Below are 25,841 nucleotides of genomic sequence, written 5' to 3'. Positions count from 1 at the left end.
TATATAACATTCAGAGTGTCAGTGAGTGTGTGCTTCGGGGGGGGCAATTGCCCTGTTGCCCCCCCCCTGGATCCGCCCCTGCTCCAGACATGAATATCCTGGTCTCCAGATACAACAACAAGTTACCTCTATTTGTGGCCAGCATCAGGGATCCTCCAGCATTGGAATTGGTTGCTCTGATAATTCTCTGCACTCAGTTCAGGCTAATTAATGCCTTTCTTCCAGAGTGAATCTGCCTCAACTGCTCCACAACAATAGCAAGAGAAGAAACGTCTGCCGGCCTGCTCCTTAACAACCAGCTTTTGTAGGCATTTGTGGTGTGTTTTAACAAGCCAAAATTGCTTGTCCATTGTGCCGCAAACATGCATAGGGTATTTGGGGGAGCGTTTTTAATGCTCAATAAATGCTTATCAACCACACCTATTAACGCGCATTAACGTTAAAGGCGCATTTGATAAGCGTCTGTATCTTGAGCAAGTGTGAACGAGCCCTTACCCAAAGCCCAATTCCAGCCAAAACATTTTTTCCTGTAGATAGTAATAAGAAAAGTAAATACTTCAGTCAAGAGGAAAGGGAAGGGATGGGAGCGTGAGGACAGTTGCTGAGACTGGCCAAACAAATACTCCAACCCACAAGGTTTTGTGGTGGACTATCTCGGTACTGATACACGGAAAAATAAATCTTGGATAAAAATTAAATCATTTATTACATCTAAAAAGACATACATAGATCATATTAAAAAAGTTTCAAACAACAGTATATAAATACTCAAAGTTTTCCCCAAGAGATATCTGTTAATGGAGTTTTTCTCATAGATTAACCAGTCCTCTACTAGTTTCACGGCACATAGACCGCTTCATCAGGAGGAATAATCTATAAACCAAATAATCAAATAAAACACAAGAACATGTAATCAAAAAATGACAGAAGCACAATGTATATAGGTAGAGCTCCGCGGTGACGTTGAGAAGGTGCTTACCCGACAGGTCAATCACCAGGTACAGGGCCCAGCTGCTCAAAAAGCTCCACCTGCGACGGACAAGGGTTATTATGTGGAATTGAATCGAAATAGGGGTAGGAATAGATATATACAGAACGGCTGGTCAAATATTACCCATAAGGGATTGTATAGTGCACCAGGAGTGAGGAAGGAGAGAGGGGGGGGGAAACAAAGGAGAGGGGGGAAGAAAGTGGAGGAAGGGGGAGGGGGTGTTGGGGCAAGGGAAGGAGGGAGGAAGGGTAAGTGGGGGAAAGGGAAGAGAGACAGATAAAAAAAGGCAGAAAAAAGGGATGGGAATCCAGGGGGGGGGGGGAGTGTTGGAAGTAAGTGTGGGTAAGTTGTTGAGTGAGGATGTGAAGGGGGGAGAGGGAAGATGGGAGTGAGGCGAATGGATGGTGAAGGAAAAGAAGTGCATATATACCTAATGGTTAGAAAATCATAACTTTACCTACTTAGATATCTTTAAAGATCTATTCAAAAACTATGTAAAAAGCTCCAGGGGGGAAAGAAAAGGACATGGCTGGCAGAAAGAGGGAATACAAGCAGCGAGACCATATATAAGGTATCTCAGGTGGTGGTGGATGGAATATGTCGTAATCCTACATCACCAATGGATAGTTGCAAGCTGAGGGTTCATTACACATGAAGCAAGCGCCTGGTAAGGGGTTCCTCTATCTGTGGCCAAGCTAGAGTCTATAGGCGTCAGACGGGTTTGTAAAAATAGAATGAATAAAGCGTTGATGCGTGGAAGGGGCAGGGAGTAAAACCACCCAGGCCTGGCCGCAAAGATCCCAGTCCTACTTTTCTCCTGGCTGTTGGTCACAACCCCCCTGCAGAGAAATATTTGCCGTGCTCACCAGTTGGCCGGGGCCCGCTAAATGAGCTCCCCAACCCAGAAGCTGTACACCTGCCACCTGATAGCGGCACGTGACGTCATCAGGTCTGGCTCCCCGCACTGCGCAGGTGCGAGATACCACGCTACTGTGCAAGCGTGTGCCGCCTATGTCAATTGGGCTGCAAAGCCCAAAACTCAGGCAGCGCAAGAGAGGGTTGGTTCCCACAAGGGAAAACGTCCTCACCAGGGGAGTCACGTCCACCGCTGGGGAGAAAAAAAACAAGCAGCCAGGGAGAGACTGGCTAGGCGTGCAGGGAAAGCAACAACCCAAATTAATTTCATCAAATATACACGACAGTAATGTATAGAAAAAAACAAATTCATTACAAGAAATAATGAGGGGCTAAAGAGTCCAAAATCTATAATAGAACTTTATTTGTAAACAAAACATTTTGGAAATTTGACTATTACTAACCTAGTTCAAGGGCAGGTATGGACGGTCAGGTAACCTGAGGTGTAATAGGCCAGTGGAGAATTGCTGTAATGATTGACAGGTACACAAGGGGAACCAATGGGATAAGGGTGGGAAGGATAGGGAGGGGGGAGGGGAAAAAGGGAGGGGAGGGTGGGGGAATTGCAGAAAACCTACAAGAGTGGTTTATAAGATATCATCTCTTTGAGGCCTGGGGGGGTGGTAGCATTGTGATGCTCAAACCCCAGAGTTTCTCTCTCTGTAAAATCTTCCTATCCCAGTTACCCCCTCTAGGGCTCTGTTGGACTACTTCAAGGACCAAAAATTTGACAGCCATAACATCAAAGCGGTGGTGCAGTCCAATGTGTCAGCAATTCTGATTTACTTAATTGTCATCACCCTTTGAAATTTGCCTCCTGGCTTGTCCTATTGGACAGAATGGACGTTCTTGGTACTGATTGGGCAGGCTTTATGACCAATATACAGACCTCTCCTGTCTGAGTGGTCATAAAATAGATGAGGATGTTAAAGTTTTTTTTAACAGGATGTCTAGTCTATTGAAACGAAAATCTCACTTAGACTGGCACATTGAATATTTTGGAAACAGAACAAGGTGCACACACCGCTTCAGGCAAAAAATGGACGGTTCTTTTTGTGTGAAACGCGTCAGATGATCATCAATGCAGTTTTGTCTGGCTCATGACAATAAAGAAATTTCTACAGCATCCTTTGGATTCAAGTGTGCGATCAATCTTTTCTTCTCTTCTTTTTTTTTAAAATCAGTTTATTGAACAAAATCAGTGAGTATACATACAGTTAAAGAACGTACAGGTACAGACATACTCAGTCACGAGTTACTTTAGCAGAAGAAAGACAGCATACACCTTTATGAGTATGTAGGTAGTTATTTTATATCATTCACTTAATGAACTCTACAATATGGATCCTATCATATCCAATCACCAGAACTGTAGATTAACATATCAAGACCAGTAGGAGAGTGAAGAACTGTACCCCATGGGGGAATAAACTTATTTTAACAAATTGTAATTTTAAAGAGTATGGTATCTCTCCTCCTCGGTGCTACGCCCATAACTCTTCATGTTTATGCATTTTACCCATCTATATTCTCTACAAGCTTCCTTATTCCCAGACTTACATTTGCAAAAGTCTGTCCATCACCAACTGGGTTGGGCCTAAACCTGGAGTATCCAGCCATGGTTGCCACATTGTTTAAATTTTTTTCAGAACATTACGATGTTGATAAGTAAGTTTCTCACGTATAAGCAATCTATTCACCTGTTCCACCCATTGCCTGCCCGATGATATTCTCGGGATTATCCAATGCCTCGCAATGGCTTTGCGTGCAGTAAGCAACAGACGTAACACAGTGATGTGACCGCTCGGTGAGAGAGAGGGAATCTCCAGGGCACCAAGCAGGCACACTACCGGGTCCTGTGGCAATGGGAACTGGTACAGACTCGCAATAGTGGTGAGGACGTACTGCCAATACGTGAAGAGCTTTAGGCACTTCCACAACATATGCAATAGATCACCATGTTGTCCACCTCGCTTTGGGCATAATGGTGTTTCTCTTAGTCCCCATTTATGTAATCTTGTTGGCGTTCTATATACCCTATGTAGTAAGTATAAATGAGATAATCTTTGTGAAGCAGATACTGATACCAAAGGCGCAGATGTCATACACAGATCCCATAATTCTCCATCAATAGGTCCCAAATCCCTTTCCCAACCTTGTCTACAGGGTAACGTACTAGTGTCATGGGTGAGATTTGAGATCTGGTGTATACCCTGGATATTATGCCCCTCTTCTCATCTGTCAACAAGACATCCGTCAACAAAGGATGTGAGGACTGGGCCAGAGACGATATTCTACACTCACATTGGATTGCATGTCTCAATTGGAGATACTTATAGAATTGAATATTATGGAGGAATAACTCGTCTCTGACCTCTGAGAAGGATTTGAGGATAGATCCGGTATACAATTGTGAAATATAGTGAATGCCTGCTTCTTCCCATGCTTTAAAATCCACGAGTTTGGAGAGTTCCTTAAAGTAAATGTTCCTCCAAAAAAAATTGAAGGAACATATGCCCCGAATTTTGAAAATGACTCCTAATATATTTCCATAAAGTGTTTAGTAATTTGAGGGAAGGGAGCCTGGCATGTGTGCAAGACCTGCATCCAAGTAGGATAGGGCAGAAATATTAGAGTCCTTTGGAACAAGTAAGGACCTAATTGGATCTGCGGAGTCTATTCCCCCCCAATTACTCAAATGTTGTATCGGTGAAGCTATAAAATGGTATCTGGCATGCGGTACCGTCATTCCACCTTGATCTTTAGGTAATTGTAGGGAATTCAGACTAATACGTGCAGGTTTATTTCTCCATATTAAATCTCTAAACTGAGAATCTATTTGAGAAAACCATTTATGTGTTATCCATATCGGGGAGTTGTGAAATATGTAAAGAAGTTGAGGGGCCCATATCATTTTGGTTAAGTTAACTCTTCCTGTAACCGTAAGGGGTAATTTTTTCCATGACAAGCATTTCAATCTAAATTTTTTAAGCAAGGGAGTTAAATTTAGTTCAAGATATTTATTAGGGTCGGGCGTTACTTGTATGCCTAGGTATCGAAATTCCTCAACTACTATTATTTCTTTAGCACAGTCAGGTAAGGGTTTCGTCAAAGGGTCTAAGGGCATGAGTACTGATTTGTTCCAATTAATGCTAAAACCTGACAGCTTCCCGAAGTTAGCTATCAGAGCCATAACATTTTCCAGAGAACTGTCAGTGTCACCTAATGAGATCAGTGTGTCGTCTGCATACAAAGATATCACGTCCTGTCGAGGTCTGCGTCGGAATCCTGTAATATCCTGTGAAGCCCTTATATGTATGGCCAAAGGTTCTAACGCAAGGGCAAACAGCAGGGGGGACAATGGGCACCCCTGCCGTGTGCCTCTATGCAACCTTAAAGGGGCTGGTAAGTCCCCATTAATATGCATTCTCGCTGTCGGGAGACTATATAGTAGTTGAACCCATTTTAAAAAAGGTGCACCGACACCAAATCTAGACCATACTTCCCATAAATAGGCCCATTCCACGCTATCAAACGCTTTAGCGGCGTCCAACAAGAAGACGGCCCTATTACCTGGATTATCTGCGGGAATTTGTAGATTCAGAAATAGTCTATGTAGGTTTTGAGAGGTAGATCTTGTAGGTATAAAACCGGACTGGTCTCTATGTATGATCTTCTGGATACATTTAGCCAACCTATTAGCCAGAACCCTGGCCAACAGCTTGACATCAAATGTAAGTAGGGATATGGGCCTATAGGAATCCGGAGATAGAGCATCTTTACCAGGTTTAAAAGTACTATAATGATGGCCTCATTCATAGATGCGGGGAGAGATCCTGTTATAAAAGCCTGATTATAAACTTTTAAAAGGATTCGGATAAGTTGTGGCGCGTACCGTTTATACACTTCCGCAGGGAGTCCATCCTCCCCAGGTGCTTTATTATTTTGTGTATGAGCTAAGGCTTCCAACAATTCCTCCTCTGTCAAAGCGGCACTGAGTAGGGCAGAATCTGAGTCAGATAGACATGGAATGGGATACTTGTCTAAAAAAGAGCAAATATCGTCCTGTGAAGGTTGGACCTTTGAGGAGTATACATCTTGGAAAAATAATTTAAATACATCCATTATGGATTTGGTGGTGTAGCAAATCACACCCAATTGGTCAGTTATAGCCCCTATGAGAGAAGAGGACTGCTGTTATTTGGCCAGCATTGCTAACATATGGCCCGTGCCTTCCCCTTCTTCAAAGTGGCTTTGTTGTAAAAAGAACCTTTTGTTTTCTGCCAGCTGTAAAGATAAGTCCCTAAGCATAGATTGGGCTGCCATCCATTATCTTTGCCTATCATCTGTGGGGTTAGCTTTATAATTTACTTCCAACCTATGAGCTTCCTCCAATACTGACTGTTCACATTTTTTAGTAGAGGTTTTGATCTTAGAAATCACATGGATAAACTGTCCTCGTAGGTATGCCTTTGCCGTTTCCCAAACCACATCAATAGTTGTGGAATCAATATTATGTCTGAAAAACTGGGTAAGTGACTCTGATATTGGGTCCGGATCCGGCAAAAGTGCTAACCAGAAGGGGTTAAGTTTCCACATAGTATTACTTTTAACCACTTCCAACTGTAGATCTATTGAAAATGGAGAGTGGTCTGACACCTGTCTCATGTGGTATTGTGACGAATCCACCAGTGGAAGCAGGATGTCATTCCCAAGCCCCATGTCAATTATAGATAATCCCCCCACTGAAGCAGATTGACATGAATACACCCTAGCCTCCCGATTGTGCATTCTCCAGAGATCGGTAAGACCCATCTCCAAGAGGAGGCGAGCAAAAGGGGTGATACCCTGACACCTCTGCGAGTCGTCTCCCTCCCGGATATGTAGCTTGTCCTTATCATAATCAATATAATTGTTGAAGTCTCCAATAACCAAGACCGGCATCCCCGGGAAACGAGACATGAATTCTGCTAAATTTTTTAGTATACTGGTTGAGAATGGAGGCGGAATGTACAGGCCCGCCATTATACATTTAGTGCCATACAGGGAGCAAGAGAGAAAAATATATCTACCATCTGGGTCAATTTTCTCTTCTGCAGCCGAAAATTGAACACCCTTTTTCACCAGGAAACTCACCCCCCTCGAGTATACCGAGTGCGTGGCGTGGTATTGATGCCTGAATTGTCGCGTAGCAAATTGAGGAGTCGAAGTTGAGGGGAAGTGAGTCTCCTGCAAGCAAATTACATCCGCGTCAATGCGCATAATCGCGCGAAGCACAGCCAACCGCTTGACCGGACTATTCAATCCCCGAACATTCCAGAACAAAATTCTGGTTACCTTAGACATATAGTTAGCATAAAGGTATTATCAAGAGTGTGCTCGATAAGTAATGCAGAATAATCAGGTATATAAGTATTTAAGCAGAGTATAGGAAACCATTGTCCCGAATGACCTGTAAAAAAATGATAATTAGATGTTGATAGATCCAACTCATAACATATCTCTAAGAAATGGAGCGAAACAGACATATATGTAGTGGGTATAACACCGAGTTGCAAAAATAGTACTGCTGTAGAGTCTGAGGTGGAGTAGTCCCTGAGGAAAAATAACAAAAGTAAACAGGCCAACATGGCAAAACTGTGTTGCCAAGGGGCAACAGTAGGTCTGAAAAGGACCTTCTTGGGAGCAACAGTGGAAGTGCACATAGTGTCTTTACAACTTCTCAGCAGCAAAAACAGGTAGCCCGGAAGGAATTATAGATCCAGGCATTAAAGGCCTTCTCCGCCTTAGCATTTTAAAGTATAAAAAAAGAAAAGAAAAGAAACAGAAAAAAACTCTGAAAACAATACTTCATCCAGCATGAGGATTAGAGTGCCGATTGCGAGCTTCACGAATGGATTGTTCCTCTCTATCCAGCCAGTGTGTAGCCGCAGAAGGTTGATCAAAGAAATGCACTGAGCCCAGTGCTTCCACTCTAAGGCGAGCAGGATATAACATGGCATACTTCAGGTCAAGTAATTTGAGTCTCCGCTTGACATCAAGAAACTTAGTTTAGATTAGATTAGTGCGTTGCTTCTGTAATTCAGCAGAAAAATCTGGAAAGAAGGATACTTTGGTATTATCTATTTTTTAAGGCTACAGGTTTGATTCTGGCATTATACAGGATTGCATCTCTGTCCTTATAGTGAAGAAGTTTGAATAGGAAGGGTCTTGGAGGGGCTCCAGGTGGTAGAGGCCCTGCAGGTACTCTGTGTGCACGTTCCACAGAGAACACAGGAGTAAACACATCTCTACCAAAAGCAGATACCAGCCATTTTTCAATGAATTCCACTGGGTTTTTTCCTTCAATCCTTTCTGGTAGCCCGATCATTTTGATATTATTACGTCTCATTCTATTCTCTAATTCCTCTAAGCGAGAGGAGTGCTGTGTTAGGAGATGGTTGTTGTAAGTGAGATCTCGCTGCATGAGCGCCATGTCATCCTCTATGGAGCTGATACGACCCTCTAATGCTGATGCTCTTTCCCTTAGTTTTTGTGTATCTTGTCTCAAAAAGGAGATTTCAGCTTTTACCCCTTTTATCTCTGCTGTGAGGTTTGTCAGGGAAGCATTGCATGAGGTTATAGCCGTAAAAAGATATCTCTGAGTGAGATCTCTGTGTCAGCATCAGGGCTGGTAGGTGCTTGAGGCCTAGTAAATCCTCCCTCTGGAGTACTCACTGCGTTCCATGTGAAGCCGGATCCACCCGCATCATCCAGGGGCACTGTGTCATCCGCTTCAGAGCTCCCACCGGACGATCCCTCCGGTGTCCCCGGTGCTGCTGCCTGGTCAATTAGAAGGGATTTAGAGAACAGCTTCTCTGCGGCTTCTCTATGAAGATCGTTGGCTGAGCGGTGTGTTTGAGCGCCATTTTGGGCCATGCTGTCCATGGTCCGGGACAAGTTCTGTCTTTTTACGAGTGACATCGTACCGCTATCTTGGTTCCGTTTACAGGGTAATGCCGAGGAGGATGAACGGGAACCGGTCTGTCTGTTTTGCGAGGCTGTGCGACGTGTCATCAGGATAAAAGTAAGGAGAATCGGCGAAGAGGACCGAGTGCACGTCCGACTACATCAGCTGCCTAGCCACGCCCCCTTTCTTCTTTTCTTAACATTGAATATTTTAAACTATATATCACCGAAAACACTTGTCCTATGGGTTTAAGAGTCAAGATATTTCCTACTATCAAAGATCCATCCCTGGATTTCAAAAAATCCTGCGAAAACACACTTACTAATTGTAGTCTTGAAATTATGAGATCTCTCATCATACAATACACTAATGATATGACTCTATTAGATAGTGAAATTGAACGGCTCAATACCCAATACACACATCTAACTAGCATCACTACCTTTTCAACTAAATGGAAGGAACTAAAAGACCAACTCGAATTGATGAACAAGGAGATAATAGTCAAAAAACAGGGCAAATTCAGTAAAGATAAACCAGCCTTCTCAGAAGGCTATGCCTACAAGTGGTCCGGAAGAAACCCCTTTAGAAGGGGACATCCACAAGGCAATTATACCCAGAATTTTGCCACTGAAGTTGAATCTGACTCCTCATGTAAAAGATTACGATGCGGTGGAGGGATTCCACCTACAAATCCCAAAAAGGATAAGAAAGCTCCTAAAGCTCCTAAAACCCTACGAGCACCCCCAACATCTTCCATGGCAGGGAATCCTGGCCCAACCGATGGGACTGTTAACAATTCCACCTTACATGGAACCATCCCAAAAATTCTGGGATTGTCACTATTAACTAGCAAAAGCACTAAAATTAATGAAGATCTTATATTTTTTTGATCTCAAAAAACAACAGGGCAACCTGGACACATATGTCCTCAAACCCCCGCTCCCATCACCCAACACTCCCAACAACGACACCCATCACAATAGCATAAATTTGACCCCTAGCAGTTGACAGAGGACGAGTCCTCAGTCCTCCAACTGGGTTTGGGCTTCTGCCCACTTGATGCACTTATTTTCACAGAGACTATTAAGGATCTCTATTTCTTTGCCCATAATCTCACATTTAAGTTTATATTTGATAAGGATCGAGGACAGCTCAACCTTGAACGTGAGCTTGCGGAGCGAATGAAACACTTCACTATGGAGGAGTTTTGAGTGCTCCGTGACCTCATGCTTCTCTATGACGAAGGAGCAACGGAGGATATCACTCCTTTTCCCCCTTCTCCCTTGGTTCCCACTCCCACTCCATTCCAGACCCGCTTGACCAAACAATTTCAATTGAGATCTCGCAAGTTTCCCGAAATTATGACCTGCCCAGCCATCTGGGCTTTCCTGCATGAAGCCATCAGGGACCTTAAACAGCACTGGCATGAGATTCCATCCAATCTCAATACTAGTCAAATTAAAGCACTTAAGTTCTTACAAAAATGCTCCGAACTTGTTATTAAACAATCGGACAAAGGTGGTAACATTGTCTTAATGAGACATACCCAGTATCAATCAATGTGCCTGACTGTCTTGAACAATCACAATGGGTACAAACCCATTGCCCCTGCCCTCATCTCTACCTTTGCCTCAGAACTCCGGGACCTTTGCACTGGGGCCTTCTATGAGGGCCTCATTGACAAGGATACCCTGGAGTTCCTGGTTCCCAAATTTCCACGTGTCCCCACCTTCTATTCCCTTTCTCAAAACACACAAAAATATCCAGACACCTCCCGGTAGACCAGTCATCTCTGGAATAGGATCACTCACAGACAATGCCAGCAAATTTGTAGATGCTTCCTTAATGCCTCATGTACGGAGCCTCCCCTCCTATGAACGTGACACTACCGACCTCTTGAAACATATTGAGGGGATCCAGATCCCTCCGCATGCTCTGCTCGTGGCTATTGATATCGAGGCTTTGTACTCGAGTATCCCCCATGAGCAGGGTGTACGGATGGCTGGCTCCTTCCTCAAAGAACAAGAACAGACCTCCTGGCCCATGAACCAATTCATTTTGCGAGTACTACATTTCATTTTGACAAAAAATTAAGTTACTTTCAATGATCAACTGTATTTACAGACTCAAGGAGTTGCTATGGGGACTTCTTGTGCCCCGGCATATGCTAATTTGTATCTGGGCGGGTGAGAGAGCCACATAACTTCTGACGATCGTTACACACATTTCTTTGAACATGTCCTGTTATGGTACAGGTACATGGATGACCTGTCCATAGTATGAACCGATACCAGAGACAAACTGTTGAAGTTTATTCAGACTTTGAACGACAATAGTTTTAACTTCAAATTTACATTCAGTTTTGACAACAGTCGGATCCCCTTTTTGGACCTTTCTATCGGGAAACAACAGGATGGTACAATAGGCACAGACCTGTTCCGTAAACCAACGACTGGTAATACACTTCTTCACGCGTCTAGTGCCCACCCACGTCCATTAGTGCGGAGCATTCTGTACGCGCAATACTTGCGCCTATGAAGAAATTGCACTCTAGAGACAGATTTCAGGATTCAAGCCAATGCTTTACGTGACCGTCTGTTACTCAAAGGTTATTCACATACCAATCTAAGAAAAACGTTTAATTGAGCACTAGCATGTACCAGGAGCTCTTTAATGTATAACTCACCCAAACCCCCATGAACAGATACAGTTAAATTCATCACTAAGTACTCTACCCATCATCAACAACTCAGAATGATACTATCGAACCATTGGCATTTACTGACGGACCACCATGTCCTGAGCAGACATATGAGATCTACTCCAGAATTGGTGTTCCGGAAAGCATCCTTGTTAAGAGACCATTTGACTAATAGCCATTACCAACCATCCAAGTGATCTGTTTCAGGACCCAGTGGAACCTTCCAATGTGGGGATTGCCCCCACTGCCCCTGGATTCTCGAGGGAAGGAGGTTCCAGTTACCTAATGGTGAAACTTTTTAACTGCGTATCTTTTCCAATTGCGGCACTATGGGAGTGATTTACCTTATGCTGTGTAAGGCCTTCTATGTAGGCAAAACAAGACGAGAACTCCAACAGAGAATCTGGGACCACCTATACTATTCCGGCAATGGTAAACTTACCACCGTAGGCCGACACATTAGACCGCACCAAGCTTTGATGTTACGGCTGTCAAGTTTTTGGCCCTTGAAGTAGTCCAACAGAGCCCGAGAGGGGGTGACTGGGATAGGACGATTTTACAGAGAGAAACTCTGTGGATCGAGTGTCTCAATGCTACCCCCCCCCCCCCCCCGGCCTCAACGAGATGATATCTTATAAACCGTTCTTGTAGGTTTTCCACAATTCTTTCCTTCCCCTCCCTTTTTCCCCTTCCCATTCCCCTCCCCCCTTCCTATCCTTCCCACCCATCATTGCAGCAATTTTCCACTGGACTATTACACCTCAGGTTATCTGACTGATCATACCTGCCCGTGAACTAGGTCAGTAATAGTCAAATTTCCAAAATGTTTTGTTTACAAATAAAGCTCTATTATAAATTTGGGACTATTAAGTCCCTCATTTTTTCTTGTAATTAATGTGTTTTTTTATATGCATTACTATCGTGTATATTTTATTAAATTCATTTGGGTTGTTGCTTCCCCTGCACACCTAGCCAGTCTCTCCCTGGCTGCTTGTTTGTTCTCCCCAGCAGTGAACATGTGACTCCCCTGGTGAGGACGTTTTCCCTTGTGGGAACCACCACTCTCTTGCACTGCCTGAATTTTGGGCTTTCCAGCCCATTTGACATAGGCGGCGCACGCTTGCACAGTAGCGTGGTATGTTGCACCTTCGCAGTGCGGGGAGCCAGACCCGATGACGCCACTTGCTGCCGATAGGCGGCGTGTGTACGGCTTCCGGGTTGGGGAGCTCGTTTAGCGGGATGCGGCCAACTGGTGAGCACAGCGGATATTTCTCTCCAGGGGGGTTGTGACCGGCAGCCAGGCGAAAGGAAGGACTGGGATCCTTGCGGCCCGGCCTGGGTGGTTTTACTCCCTGCTCCTTCCTCACATCAACGCTTTATTCATTCTATTTTTACAGACCCGTCTGACGCCTATAGACTCTAGCTTGGCCACAGATAGAGGAACCCCTTACCAGGTCCTTGCTTCATGCTTAATGAACCCTCAGCTTGCAACTATATATGGTTTCGCTGCTTGTATTCCCTCTTTCTGCATGCCATGCCCTTTTCTTTTCCTCCTGGAGCTTTGTACATAGCTTTTGAATGGATCTTTAACCACTTCAGCCCGGAAGGAATTTACTGTACAACTTTCCTGACCAGAGCACTTTTTACAATTTGGCACTGTGTCACTTTAACTGCTAATTGCGCGGTCATGCAATGCTGTACCCAAACGAAATTTGCGTCCTTTTCTTCCCACAAATAGAGCTTTCTTTTGATGGTATTTGATCACCTCTGCCGTTTTTATTTTTTGCGCTATAAACGGAAAAAGACCGAAAATTTTGAAAAAAAAATTATATTTTCTACTTTTTGTTATAAGAAAAATCCAATAAACTCAATTTTAGTCATACATTTAGGCCAAAATGTATTCGGCCACATGTCTTTGGTAAAAAAAAATGTCAATATTTATTGGTTTGCGCAAAAGTTATAGCGTCTACAAACTAAGGTACATTTTCTGGAATTTACACAGCTTTTAGTTTATGACTGCCTATGTCATTTCTTGAGGTGCTAAAATGGAAGGGCAGTACAAACCCCCCCCAAATGACCCCATTTTGGAAAGTAGACACCCCAAGGAAATTACTGAGAGGCATGTTGAGCCCATTGAATATTAATTTTTTTGTCCCAAGTGATTGAATAATGACAAAAAATAAATAAAATTTACAAAAAGTTGTCACTAAATGATATATTGCTCACACAGGCCATGGGCATATGTGGAATTGCACCCCAAAATACATTCAGCTGCTTCTCCTGAGTATGGGGATACCACATGTGTGGGATTTTTTGGGAGCCTAGCCGCATACGGGGCCCCGAAAACCAATCACTGCCTTCAGGATTTCTAAGGGCGTAAATTTATTTTTGATTTCACTCCTCACTACATATCACAGCTTTGAAGGCCACAAAATGCCCAGATGGCACAAACCCCCCCCCCCCCAAATGACCCCATTTTGGAAAGATAGACACCCCAAGCTATTTGCTGAGAGGCATGTTGAGTCCATGGAATATTTTATATTTTGACACAAGTTGCGGGAAAGTGACAAATTTTTGTTTGTTTTTTTGCACAAAGTTGTCACTAAATGATATATTGCGCACACAGGCCATGGGCATATGTGGAATTGCACACCAAAATACATTTAGCTGCTTCTCCTGAGTATGGGGATACCACATGTGTGGGACTTTTTGGGAACCTAGCTGCGTACAGGGCCCGAAAACCAATCACCGCCTTCAGGATTTCTAAGGGCGTAAATTTTTGATTTCACTCTTCACTGCCTATCACAGTTTCGGAGGCCATGGAATGCCCAGGTGGCACAACCCCCCCCCCCAAATGACCCCATTTTGGAAAGTAGACACCCCAAGCTATTTGCTGAGAGGCATGGTGAGTATTTTGCAGCTCTCATTTGTTTTTGAAAATGAATTTTTTTTTCTTTTTTCAATTTTCAAAACTTTGTGACAAAAAGTGAGGTCTGCAAAATACTCACTTTACCTCTCAGCAAATAGCTTGGGGTGTCTACTTTCCAAAATAGGGTCATTTGGGGGGGGGTTTGTGTCACCTGGGCATTCCATGGCCTCCGAAACTGTGATAGGCAGTGAAGAGTGAAATTAAAAATTTACGCCCTTAGAAAGCCTGAAGGAGGTGCTCGGTTTTCGGGGTCCCGTACGCAGCTAGGCTCCCAAAAAGTCTCACACATGTGGTATCCCCATACTCAGGAGAAGCAACAGAATGTATTTTGGGGTGTAATTTCACATATTCCCATGGCATGTTTGAGCAATATATCATTTAGTGACAACTTTGTGCAAAAAAAAAAAAAGTGTCTTTTTCCCGCAACTTGTATCACAATATAAAATATTCCATGGACTCGACATGCCTCTCAGCAAATAGCTTGGGGTGTCTACTTTCCAAAATAGGGTCATTTGGGGGGGGGGGGTGTTTGAACTGTCCTGGCATTTTATGCACAACATTTAGAAGCTTATGTCACACATCACTTGCTGTTCTAACCACTTGAAGACAAAGCCCTTTCTGACACTTTTTGTTTACATGAAAAAATTTTTTTTTTTTGCAAGAAAATTACTTTAAACCCCCAAACATTATATATTGTTTAAAGCAAATGCCCTACAGATTAAAATGGTGGGTGTTTCATTTTTTTTTCACACAGTATTTGCGCAGCGATTTTTCAAACGCCTTTTTTTGGGGAAAAACACACTTTTTTAAATTTTAATGCACTAAAACAGACTATATTGCCCAAATGTTTGATGAAATAAAAAAGTTGATCTTAGGCCGAGTACATGGATACCAAACATGACATGCTTTAAAATTGCGCACAAACGTGCAGTGGCGACAAACTAAATACATTTTTAAAAGCCTTTAAAAGCCTTTACAGGTTACCACTTTAGATTTACAGAGGAGGTCTACTGTTAAAATTACTGCCCTCGATCTGACCTTCGCGGTGATACCTCACATGCATGGTGCAATTGCTGTTTACATTTGATGGCAGACCGACGCTTGCGTTTGCCTTTGCGCGAGAGCAGGGGGGGACAGGGATGCTTTTTTTTTTTTTTTTTTTTTTTTTTTTTTTTTTATTATTATTATTTTTTTGCTTTTTTATCTTATTTTTAAACTGTTGCTTTCATTGTTTTTAATCATTTTTATTGTTATCTCAGGGAATGTAAATATCCCCTATGATAGCAATAGGCCTTCCCAATTTCCCAATGGCGCTGTTTACATCCAGCGAAAATCTAAGTCATGAAATGCTTGTAGCTTCCAGTTTCTTAGGCCATAGAGATGTTTGGAGCCACTCTGGTCTCTGATCAGCTCTAAGGTCAGCTGGCTGAATCACCGGCTGCATTCTCAGGTTCCCTGTTGGGACAGGAGAGCCAGAGAAAAACATGGAAGACGGTGGGGGGCGCATTCCCTCCCACTGCTTGTAAAAGCAGTCTAGAGGCTAATTAGCCGCTAGGATTGCTTTTACATGAAAGACAACCGCTGGCTGAAAAGAATGATACCAAGATGATACCTAAACCTGCAGGCATCTTACTGGTATAACCACTCAAAGTCCAGCAACATACCAGTACGTTGCTGGGCATATATTGTAATCTTTTTTTTTTTTCATGCAGCCTGTGGGCTGAACGAAAAAAAGAGATTGATCGGTGGGTATGCCCACCATTAGAATACCTCCCTTCATCCACCCACTTCTAATGATGGGCATACATGCACCATTTATATATGCCGAAGCATGGGGGCATCCTTCCGCAAAAGGTAGGAGCAAATCGCTCCTCCGCCCCTGCTGCCCCCATGCTTCGACATATATCACCTCCGCTGGAGTCATGGCTTTATATATCGTGGGAGCAAACGCTGTTGCTATCAAGATAAATAAATCCGCGATGCAGCTGAATGGCGTACCTGAAGACAAAAAAATGGTTAACAATAAAACACAGTAAACAGTAAAGTATAAAAAATTGCATACCTGAAAAGCAAACATGATAAAACATAATAACAATAAAACATTGCAGAATAGAATACAGTAAAAAAGAGCAGAACAATAGAGAGAGAGAGAACAATAAAACGACAACTATTTTTTTTTTTTTTTTTATATATATTTTTTTGTGTTTTTTTTTTTTTTACACTTTTTTTTGTAACTGTAACTTTTGTAAATGTAACCGGTTCCAGGGTCGGGTCTCTCAAAATGCGATGGCATCTTGGGAGACCCTGTGAAAGTGTGCCTAGTCTGTGCAATGCTGTACCCTATGCTAATACTCAACTAGTGTATGGTAGCGTTCAAAACATTCACCAATGCAAAGACCAGGATTGTCAGGACAGGAGGGACAATAATAGCGGGTGTCACGCCTATATCCGTGCTTGCTACAGACACGACATCTTTTTTGGGGGGTTCGTTGGGTAGGGGTACTCAGGAGGACATAAAGAAAATGCCTCTCATGCAGCCAACTGCTTTGGTTGGGGATGTGAATGGGGGAAGTATGGGTGCTGCAGAAGTGGTGGGTTCCCAATTAGGATTGGCGAATGCACCAGGAAGGGCATTATGGGCATGACGGGCCTGTGTTTGTCTTCTTCTTGGTGGCAGCGGGACACTACTTGTGCTTGCCACTTCACCAGCTTGAACTGCACTTATGGGACTCGCCACGTCACCAAGTGCTGATTTGACTATGACCGGGGTGTACTAGGCCGCTGGTGCTTGCCAGTTCACCAAAACGCTACCAAAAAAACTGTTAGCGATCGCAGGGATCAGGCCTGACTCTGCGAACGCTGCGGTTATGCATTTAGTGTTTTGTAAGTGACAGTGATCGATCGATACTGCACTTGGGTGCGCTGGGCTGGGCGAAGGGGCAAAACGCAGGTGCTAGCAGGTATCTGGGCTGATCCCGCTAACACTGCATTTTTGGGAACCCTAAACTGCTGGGGACGCTAGTATAAATCTGATCGGATCAGATATTGATCCGTTCAGATACTATACCACTAAGGGAGGTGTATGGTGCGTGCGTGGGTGTTAGCAGTACTGGCACTAACCTGGCGCTGCCTGGGGCGACGCAGACCCTATCTGACCCTAAAACCTAACTTGCACCGCCGGGCGATCAGGGGGCTAAACCTTTATTAGGTAATAAACGGCGGGTGCCCCGACACTATAAAAAATAAACTAACCAGCGTCACCCGTAACAGTTATACGGTGATCACTGGTGAAAGGATTACCTAGGGGGCAATTAAGAGGTTAAAACCTGTATTAGGTAGTATATAGGGGTCCCTGACGCTATAAAACGCTGACGGCGAACCTATACATTTACCTCTCTAACTAGCGTCACCAGTGACACTAATACAGCGATCAGAAAAACGATCGCTTAGTGACACTGGCGACGGGGGGGGGGGTGATCAAGGGGTTAAAACTTTATTAGGGGGGTACCCTAAACCTAAAGGGGGCTAACACTAACTGCCCTACCACACTAACTGTCACAAACTGACACCAATGCAGTAATCAGAAAAAAAAAAAAAACTGCTTGGTGTCACTGTGATTGGGGGGGTGATCGGGGGGTGTACAGTATGCCTGACGTGTTCTACTGTGTGTGTGTTGGTGCACTCATATATGTCTTCTCTCCTCGGCGCCGGAATGGAAAATACCGAGCCGAGGAGAGATGACATCACTTCCTCTGCTGCTGTTTACTATACAGCAGCAGAGGAAGGATTTCATTGGCTGGGAGCGATCGCGAGGGGGGGGGCACGAATGGATGGCCTCCCCCTCACCTCTGATCGCTCCCGGACAGAAGCCGACTGACTCGGGCATCGGGGGAGGTCCGATCGTACAGGTACGTGATTTTGCCTGCCCGTGCCATTCTGCCGACGTATATCATCGTGAGGTGGTCGGCAACTGGTTAAAGATACCTAAGCAGGTAGGTTATGATTTTCTAACCATTAGGTATATATGCACTTCTTTTCTTTCACCATCCATTCGCCTCTCCCCCCCCTTCACATCCTCACCCAACAACTTACCCACCCTTACTTACAACACTTTTCCCCCCTCCCGTACCCCCCCCTTTTCTGCCTTTTTTAGCTGTCTTTCTTCCTTTCCGCCTCCTTCTCTTTCCCCAACACCCCCGTCCCCTCCCCCCTCTTTCCCACCCTTCTTTTTTTTTCCCCCCCTTCTCCCCCACTCTCCCTCCCCCCTTCTCCCCCCCTCCCCCCCCCTTCTCCCCCACTCCCCCCCCCCCTTCTTCCCCACTCCCCCCCCCCCCCCTCCTGGTACACTATATAATCTCTTTATGGGTAATATTTGACCAACCGTTCTGTGTGTGTGTATATATATATATATATATATATATATATATATTCCTACCCCGATTTCGATTCAATTCCGCATAATCCCCCTTGTCTGTCGCGGGGGGAGCTTTTTGAGCAGCTGGGCCCTGTACCTGGGTAAGCACCTTCACAACATCACCGCTGAGCTCTACCTGTATATATTATGCTTCTGTAATTCTTTGATTATGTGTTCTTGTATTTTATTTGATTACTTGTTTTTATAGATTATTCCTCCTGACGAAGCTGTCTATGTACTGTGAAACTAGTAGAGGACTGGTTAATCTATGAGAAAAGCTCCATCAACAAATATCATTTGGGGAAACCTTTGAGTATTTGTACACTGTTGTTTGAAACTTTTTTAATGTGAACTATGTATGTCTTTTTATATGTAATAAATGATAACATTTTTATCCAAGATTTATTTTTCCAAGTATCAGTACCAAGATAGTCCACCACAAAACCTTGTGGCTTGGAGTATTTGGCCAGCCTCAGCAACTGTCCTCACGCTCCCATCCCTTCCCTTTCCTCCTATATCATTTTTTGGATGATGGTACTATTTGAGACTATACTCAAAAATGTCCTACTTCTGTCAAGACCAATAGACACTAAGACAGAACTACACAGGCAAAAAAGTTGACATGAAAATCCTTCTTGAATTTATTGAAAAGGGTGTTTCACATGCAGTAGTGAAAATCTGACAGGGTTTCTATCCTTACCTCTCTCTTTCCAAAGAAGAAAAAAAAAACAATTTTACTTTTTAATTGGACTGTAAGTTACTGGTGTTTGATTGTGCAGTATCTTTTATGTGAAAGCATTTGTGAATGCTCCAACGCTATATACAACCTTAACCTTAGTGCTTCTAAGGTGAGTCCAACAAATTTAAAACTCCCTGATGAAAAATGTGGAAATATCTCAAATAACATATGATGAATAAAATATTAAAATTAAAGAAAAAATACTTTGCAAATATTTTTTAAAAAAATCTGTTTTTGTTTCTTTAGGATGGAGAAATGGTTCTGTTGGATGGCGGATGTGAAGCAGCAGGTTATGTCAGCGATTTAACACGTACATGGCCTGTAAACGGCAGGTAGGACTGTAATTTTGTCATGCAGTTATGAAAATAAGCAGTACAAATATCAGAATTATGTGGCGTAAGACAGTTCTGCATTTTATATTTTGGCAGTTTCCATATTGTTGTAAACTTTTCACCAGAACATCTTTTTAGGATTATACAAGAGCAACTATTTATACTAAGAAATACATACAAGTAAAATTGTTTGCCAAATAGAATGATGTTTCTTTATACTGTTGTGTATGATTTTATAATTATGCTTTGGACTTTAAGTGGTTCTAAACGCAGAAGGTTTTTTACCTTAATGCATTCTATGCATTAAGATAAAAAAACCTTCTGTGTGCAGCAGCGTTCCCAATCCACCTAATACTTACCTGAGCCCCATCTTGATCCAGCGATTGTGCACAAGATCCTCAGCTCTCCAGCTACTCTCCCTCCTCATTGGCTGAGACAGCAGCGGGCACTATTGGTGCCCGCTGCTGTCAATCAGTGCCAGTGAGGAGAGAGAGGGGGCAGGGCCGAGCCATGGCTGTGTGTGTGAATGGACACAGAGCAGCGGCTTGGGAGCAAGCCTGCTCAGGTGCTCTGGGAGCAGGAGGGAGGAGCCAGGAGCGCCGGAAGGGGAGCTGAGAAGAGGAGGAATCGGGGCTGCTCTGTGCAAAACCATTGTATAAGGCAGGTAAGTTTGACATGTTTGGGTTTTTTTGTTTAGTTTTTACAAAAGACAAGCCTTTAATATCACTTTTAGTCTGAATATTTGCAAAGAGAGTTCCTTTTTTACTCACAACAGTTACTGAAACTGCATTACTCAAAACAATTGCTGAGCACTTTTAGCAGTAATGATATGAATTTTTTTTTTAAATCTATCTTGACTGTGGGCCCTATGGCTAAGCTTCAGTGGGCAGGGGCGTGGCTTAATGGTGGTTTGAATAGAACATGTTGGTGTAGAGCTCCTGCCTTCCTGCTACATATCCTTGGCATCCATCTTCCAGCAGACCCATCTTGCTCCCTACACAACACCCAGGGCTCACCAGATGGTCGGCGCGCCCTCGAGGCCGTTATCGCGGCATTTCTCTGTGTCTGGGGCCACCTGGGAGACAGACCGCAGCTCCAGGAGTGGCGGCCATCTTGCTCCACCCTGCTAAGACATCAGCGCTCACTCCTAGCCTCAGAGATCACTCTGCACTTAGCTCTTCCTCTGCACAGCCACTGTGGCCCATCCCGCTGCCTTCAGCACTCAGTGACACTCCTCCACAGCAGCCTGCAGGAGGAATATCAGATCCGGCCCTGTGAGCAGCGGCCATCTTGGTACACCCCGGCGCTCACCTCTGTGACTCCTCTATGATTGATAAGCCACCCCCGAAAGCACTTTAGCCGGCCAGGCCGCGACCCCCACTAGCGAATAGCTATATTAATCTGTGATACTAGTTGAAATTGCAGCCCTTGTTCCAACTCCGGAGCCACGTGTATTAGCCATTTTGCTCCACCTTGCTAGAGTGTCCACAAGCAGCCCCGATCTCCTTGTTCTCTCTGCACCCGGCTACCTCCCTACACTGCCACCAGAGTTATCAGACCTGTCAGACTGCCATCTGCAGCTTACATAGCATTCCTCTGCTTCCACAACCGCATGACAGACTTTTCACAGCACTAGCTGTTAAAATACCACCCGACTAGCTGTTAAAATACCACCCGACGAGGAGCGCAGCTGACTACCGGAATGCGAGGAAGCAGTTTGCCTGAGCTCCATCTGTCCCGCTCCGATCCTAGCCTGATCCTGCTGACCCGATCATCCCTGTGGGAACCCTCCAGCCTTCTTACCCTCATGCGACCACCGGGAACACCTGAGTATGGTGAAATACGGCCCCGCGCTGGAGGATACCGCCAAATTCCCGTCGCTGCTCTCTCTATGTGAGCCGCAACAAAATGGCATCGGCAAACCTCATGGAAGGGATCACAGCAAGCCCTCCTCTTCTTCCATGGCAGTGCAACACAAAGGTTGAGTCACAACCCCCCCCCCCCGCTTCTATCCCTGATGACCCCTTTCTGCTCTCACAGCCTGAGGACACAGCACCTCTCTCCCCCAGCGCTGACCATGTTGACACAGGCCCTGCAGAACCCACGATGACACAGATCATGGAGGCTATTCAGCACAGCCATGTTTCCCTTACCACTCAAATAGACTCTATCAGATCAGACCTGGCCTTCCTGAAACAAGATGTGCATAATCTCCGCCATAGAATGACCAATGCAGAACAATGCATAGGGGATTTGGAGGATAATACCCATCCTTTGCAGGACTCTGTAAGAGAATTACGCCAATCCCAAGAGTATACCACCCATAAGTTGAACAGATATGGAGGACCGCCTGAGGCATAATAATCTGCATAGTAATGTGTGTTTTTTGGGCTTTCCGGAGGGTTCTGAAGGCACAGCCCCTGAGGCTTTCATGGAACGGTGTTAAAATCTGCTTTTGGCGCTTCCACCTTCTCTCCACTATTCACCATAGAACGAGCGCATAGAGTTCCCCTGTGCCCTTTTACCAATTGGGGCATCCCCACGCACTATGCTCATCAAACTGCTGCAATTCAAGGACAGAGAAGCGGTTCTCAGGGCCGCCCGCACAAAGGGCCGCATATCCTTCAATGGCAACGGGATCACTATCTTTCCTGATTTCTCAGTGGCTACGCAGAAACAGAGGGCTACTTTCCTGGCCATTAAAAGAAGACTACGAGACCTCCAACTACCCTATGGTATGCTATACCCTGCACGACTGAGGATTATCCATAAAGGAAAGGCCTACTACTTCACATATCCGAAAGAAGCGGCCCACTAGGTGGACTCATTGGGTCCTCCTGATCAGCATCACCAGTGACGAAGATCTCCACCTCGCTGACCTTTGGTTATCCTTCTTCACAGCTTCCCCCCCCTTTTTCTTCTTTTCTTATCTGCATCACTGCACAAGATTAGTCACAGAGAACACTTGTTCATTCATGATACCCCCCTTTTTTTCTGACACTTTTCATCTGAGTGACTGATGAACCATTAACTCTTGTTGCTCTTCACTCACCAGACAAAGCTACGCCTGGATAGCTGTCACAGTAATCTCCTTGATGTTGTCCTACTGAGATAACTGACACACCCCTGTAGGGCCGGGTCATCAACCATAATTCAATGTGCGGGCACAGATGGAGCCTTATGCCCTGTACACTTGATAGGATTTTCCGATGGAAAATGTTTGATAGGAGCTTGTTGTCGGAAATTCCGACCTTGTGTAGGCTCCATCGGACATTTTCCATCGGAATTTCCGTCACACAAAATTTGAGAGCTGGTTCTCAAATTTTCCGACAACAAAATCCGTTGTCATAAATTCCGATCGTTTGTACACAATTCCGACGCACAAAGTGCCATGCATGCTCGGAATCAAGCAGAAGAGCAGCACTGGCTATTGAACTTCATTTTTCTCGCCTCATCGTACGTGTTGTACTTCACCGCGTTCTTGACGTTCGGAATTTCCGACCAACTTTGTGTGACCGTGTGTATGCAAGACAAGTTTGAGCCAATATCCGTCGGGAAAAAAAAACATGGATTTTGTTGTCAGAAAATCCTATCGTGTGTACAGGACATAACTGTTGCGAACTCTATCGCCACCCACCACGGTTTGTTAGGTACGGGACTACACCATGTCCCCATGTTTTGCAGTTTTGTTTCTGGAATCAAAGCCTCCAAGTGTTGGGGTTTGGGGGCCAGGAGGGTTAGGGCTGTTTTACCTGTTTCCCTTGTTTTTGGGTCATGCTCCCCCCTTTTCTATTTTTATCTTTACTTCTTGTGTCTTTTTGTCCCCATGGTTTTTGGGAGGATTGATCATCATGGTATCCATTCTACAGTTGTAAGAGAAATACTGTACCTTCTTATGTATGTATTGTTATCAGCGACTCATGCTAGGTTGAAGTTGCAGGTCTATAAAACCTGGTTAACCTCACTACAACACAGAAATTATTATTCTTTATGGTATACATTCCATGGTAATGTCTAAACTACGTATAATCTCATGGAATGTTAGGGGGCTTAACTCCAAGGTTAAAAGTTCATTGATGTTTGAGTACCTGGCACGACACAATCCACATGTGATCCTTCTCCAGGAAAACCATCTACTTGGCTCCAGAGTAATGGCGCTAAAGAGGGCAAAAATAGCCTACGCCCTACACTCCACATACTCCCGGGATACATCTATTCTAATAGCTAAATCAGCCCCTGTTATTAAACATTAAGCTAGATCCTGGTGGCTGCTACGTAATTGTGGTGTTAGAACTCCTTGGTTAACCATACACAGTGACTAGCCTGTATGCCCCACCACCCTTTACTAAACAATTCTTTGATTGTGTACTCACTTCCATCTTGGAAATTGCAGAAAGCCCTTTATTGATAGCCGAGGACTATAACACCGTCCTTGACAACTCTCTTGACAGATTTCGATGCTCTACTATACATACCCCCCACTCCCTTAGGGACTTGTCTGACCCAATTTGACCTAGCAGAGGCCTAGAGATGGAAATATGCGGATGGGAGGGAATATTCCTGTCAATCTGATTCTCATGGTACACTATCACGTATTGATCTATGTTTACTGTCCTCTGATTTACTCAGCATGATAAATGATGTCAGATACCTTCCTAGGACGATGTCTGATCACTCTCCACTGTTGGTGGACCTAGCTTTGGGAGTGTCGCCCTCCTTTTGGGTGTGGCGACTGAGCACGCTTTGGCTGGCGGACCAGGCTGTCACAGATCAGGGAACAGCGGATCTGAACTCCTATTGAGCCACCAATACACAGAGTGCACCCATCCCTGTGGTCTGGGATGCCTTCAAGGCTACCGTGCGTGGTTTGTTTGCTGCACCCATAAGGCAGGCCACAAGGCATCTCACTCTAGGCTGGTGGATGTGGAGGGGGAGCTTCGAGTGGCAGAGGCGGCTTACTCCGCGTCCCCTAAGCCCAAAAAACACGCTACCCGGTGACACAAGGCCAGGGAACTAGATATGGTATTACTCAAACAAACCCAGAAAAAAACTGTTATATCAAAATCAGCGACTCTTCGAATTTGGTAACAAAAGCAGTCGCCTGCTAGCCTACCTGTCTAGAACGGACTATCAGCCATGCAGCATCCCTAGAATTCAGAACTCGGAGGGCATAATAGTGAAACAGACGAAGGAGGTAGTAGAGGCTTTTGTTACATTCTACTCCACTTTATACTCCACTAGGGCCCATTACACTATTGTGGAATTAGACGACTATTTGCAGGATAGTTACCTTCCAAAACTACTAGATTCTCAGGTCTCATTGCTAGATGCCCCCCTAACGACAGAGGAAATAGGAGAAGCCATCCAGTCCTTCGCTAAAAATAAGACGCCAGGGTTGGATGGATTCCCTATAGAATGGTATACGCAATATAGAGAGTTACTGATTCCACATCTCCTCAGGGTATACAACTATGCCATGAAGACAGGACAGCTACCGCTTTCTTTGTCTGAGGCCCTAATTGTCCTTATCCCCAAACCTCACAAGAACCATCTTCTCTGCGAATCTTACCGACCAATATCCCTAATTAACTCAGATATAAAAATTTTAGCCAAAGTACTTGCCCAGAGATGACATACGGTCATCACTACTGTCATTGGAGCGGATCAGATAGGATTTATACCTAGAAGATCTACTTCAATTAATTTACGGCGACTCTTTACCAACATGCAGGCCACTCATGACACAATGGGCTCCAGGGCCGTTCTAGCCCTGGATGCTCATAAGGCCTTTGACTCGGTTGAATGGCCGTAGCTAATGGAAGTTTTAGCAAAATTCTGATTCGGTGACACATTTATTAAATGGGTTCA

At 44.4% G+C, this 25,841-nt stretch overlaps 1 protein-coding gene across 3 annotated transcripts in view; it reads left to right on the top strand.

Annotated features, from left to right (window-relative positions):
• The window catches only part of XPNPEP3 (X-prolyl aminopeptidase 3), a 349,111-nt gene that overhangs the window by 192,413 nt on the left and 130,857 nt on the right, over positions 1–25,841 (top strand). For all 3 annotated transcript variants that reach the window (XM_073592756.1, XM_073592755.1, XM_073592757.1), the window contains one exon: positions 19,888–19,973. In XM_073592756.1, the coding sequence (XP_073448857.1) occupies positions 19,888–19,973 (86 nt within the window). The remainder of the gene's footprint in view (positions 1–19,887; positions 19,974–25,841) is intronic.

This window comes from Aquarana catesbeiana, linkage group LG07 (genome assembly GCF_042186555.1).
Source record: "Aquarana catesbeiana isolate 2022-GZ linkage group LG07, ASM4218655v1, whole genome shotgun sequence".
Lineage (NCBI taxonomy): Eukaryota > Metazoa > Chordata > Amphibia > Anura > Ranidae > Aquarana > Aquarana catesbeiana.
Note: the sequence above shows the minus strand (reverse complement) of the source record. Positions and strands in the feature narration are given on the sequence as shown.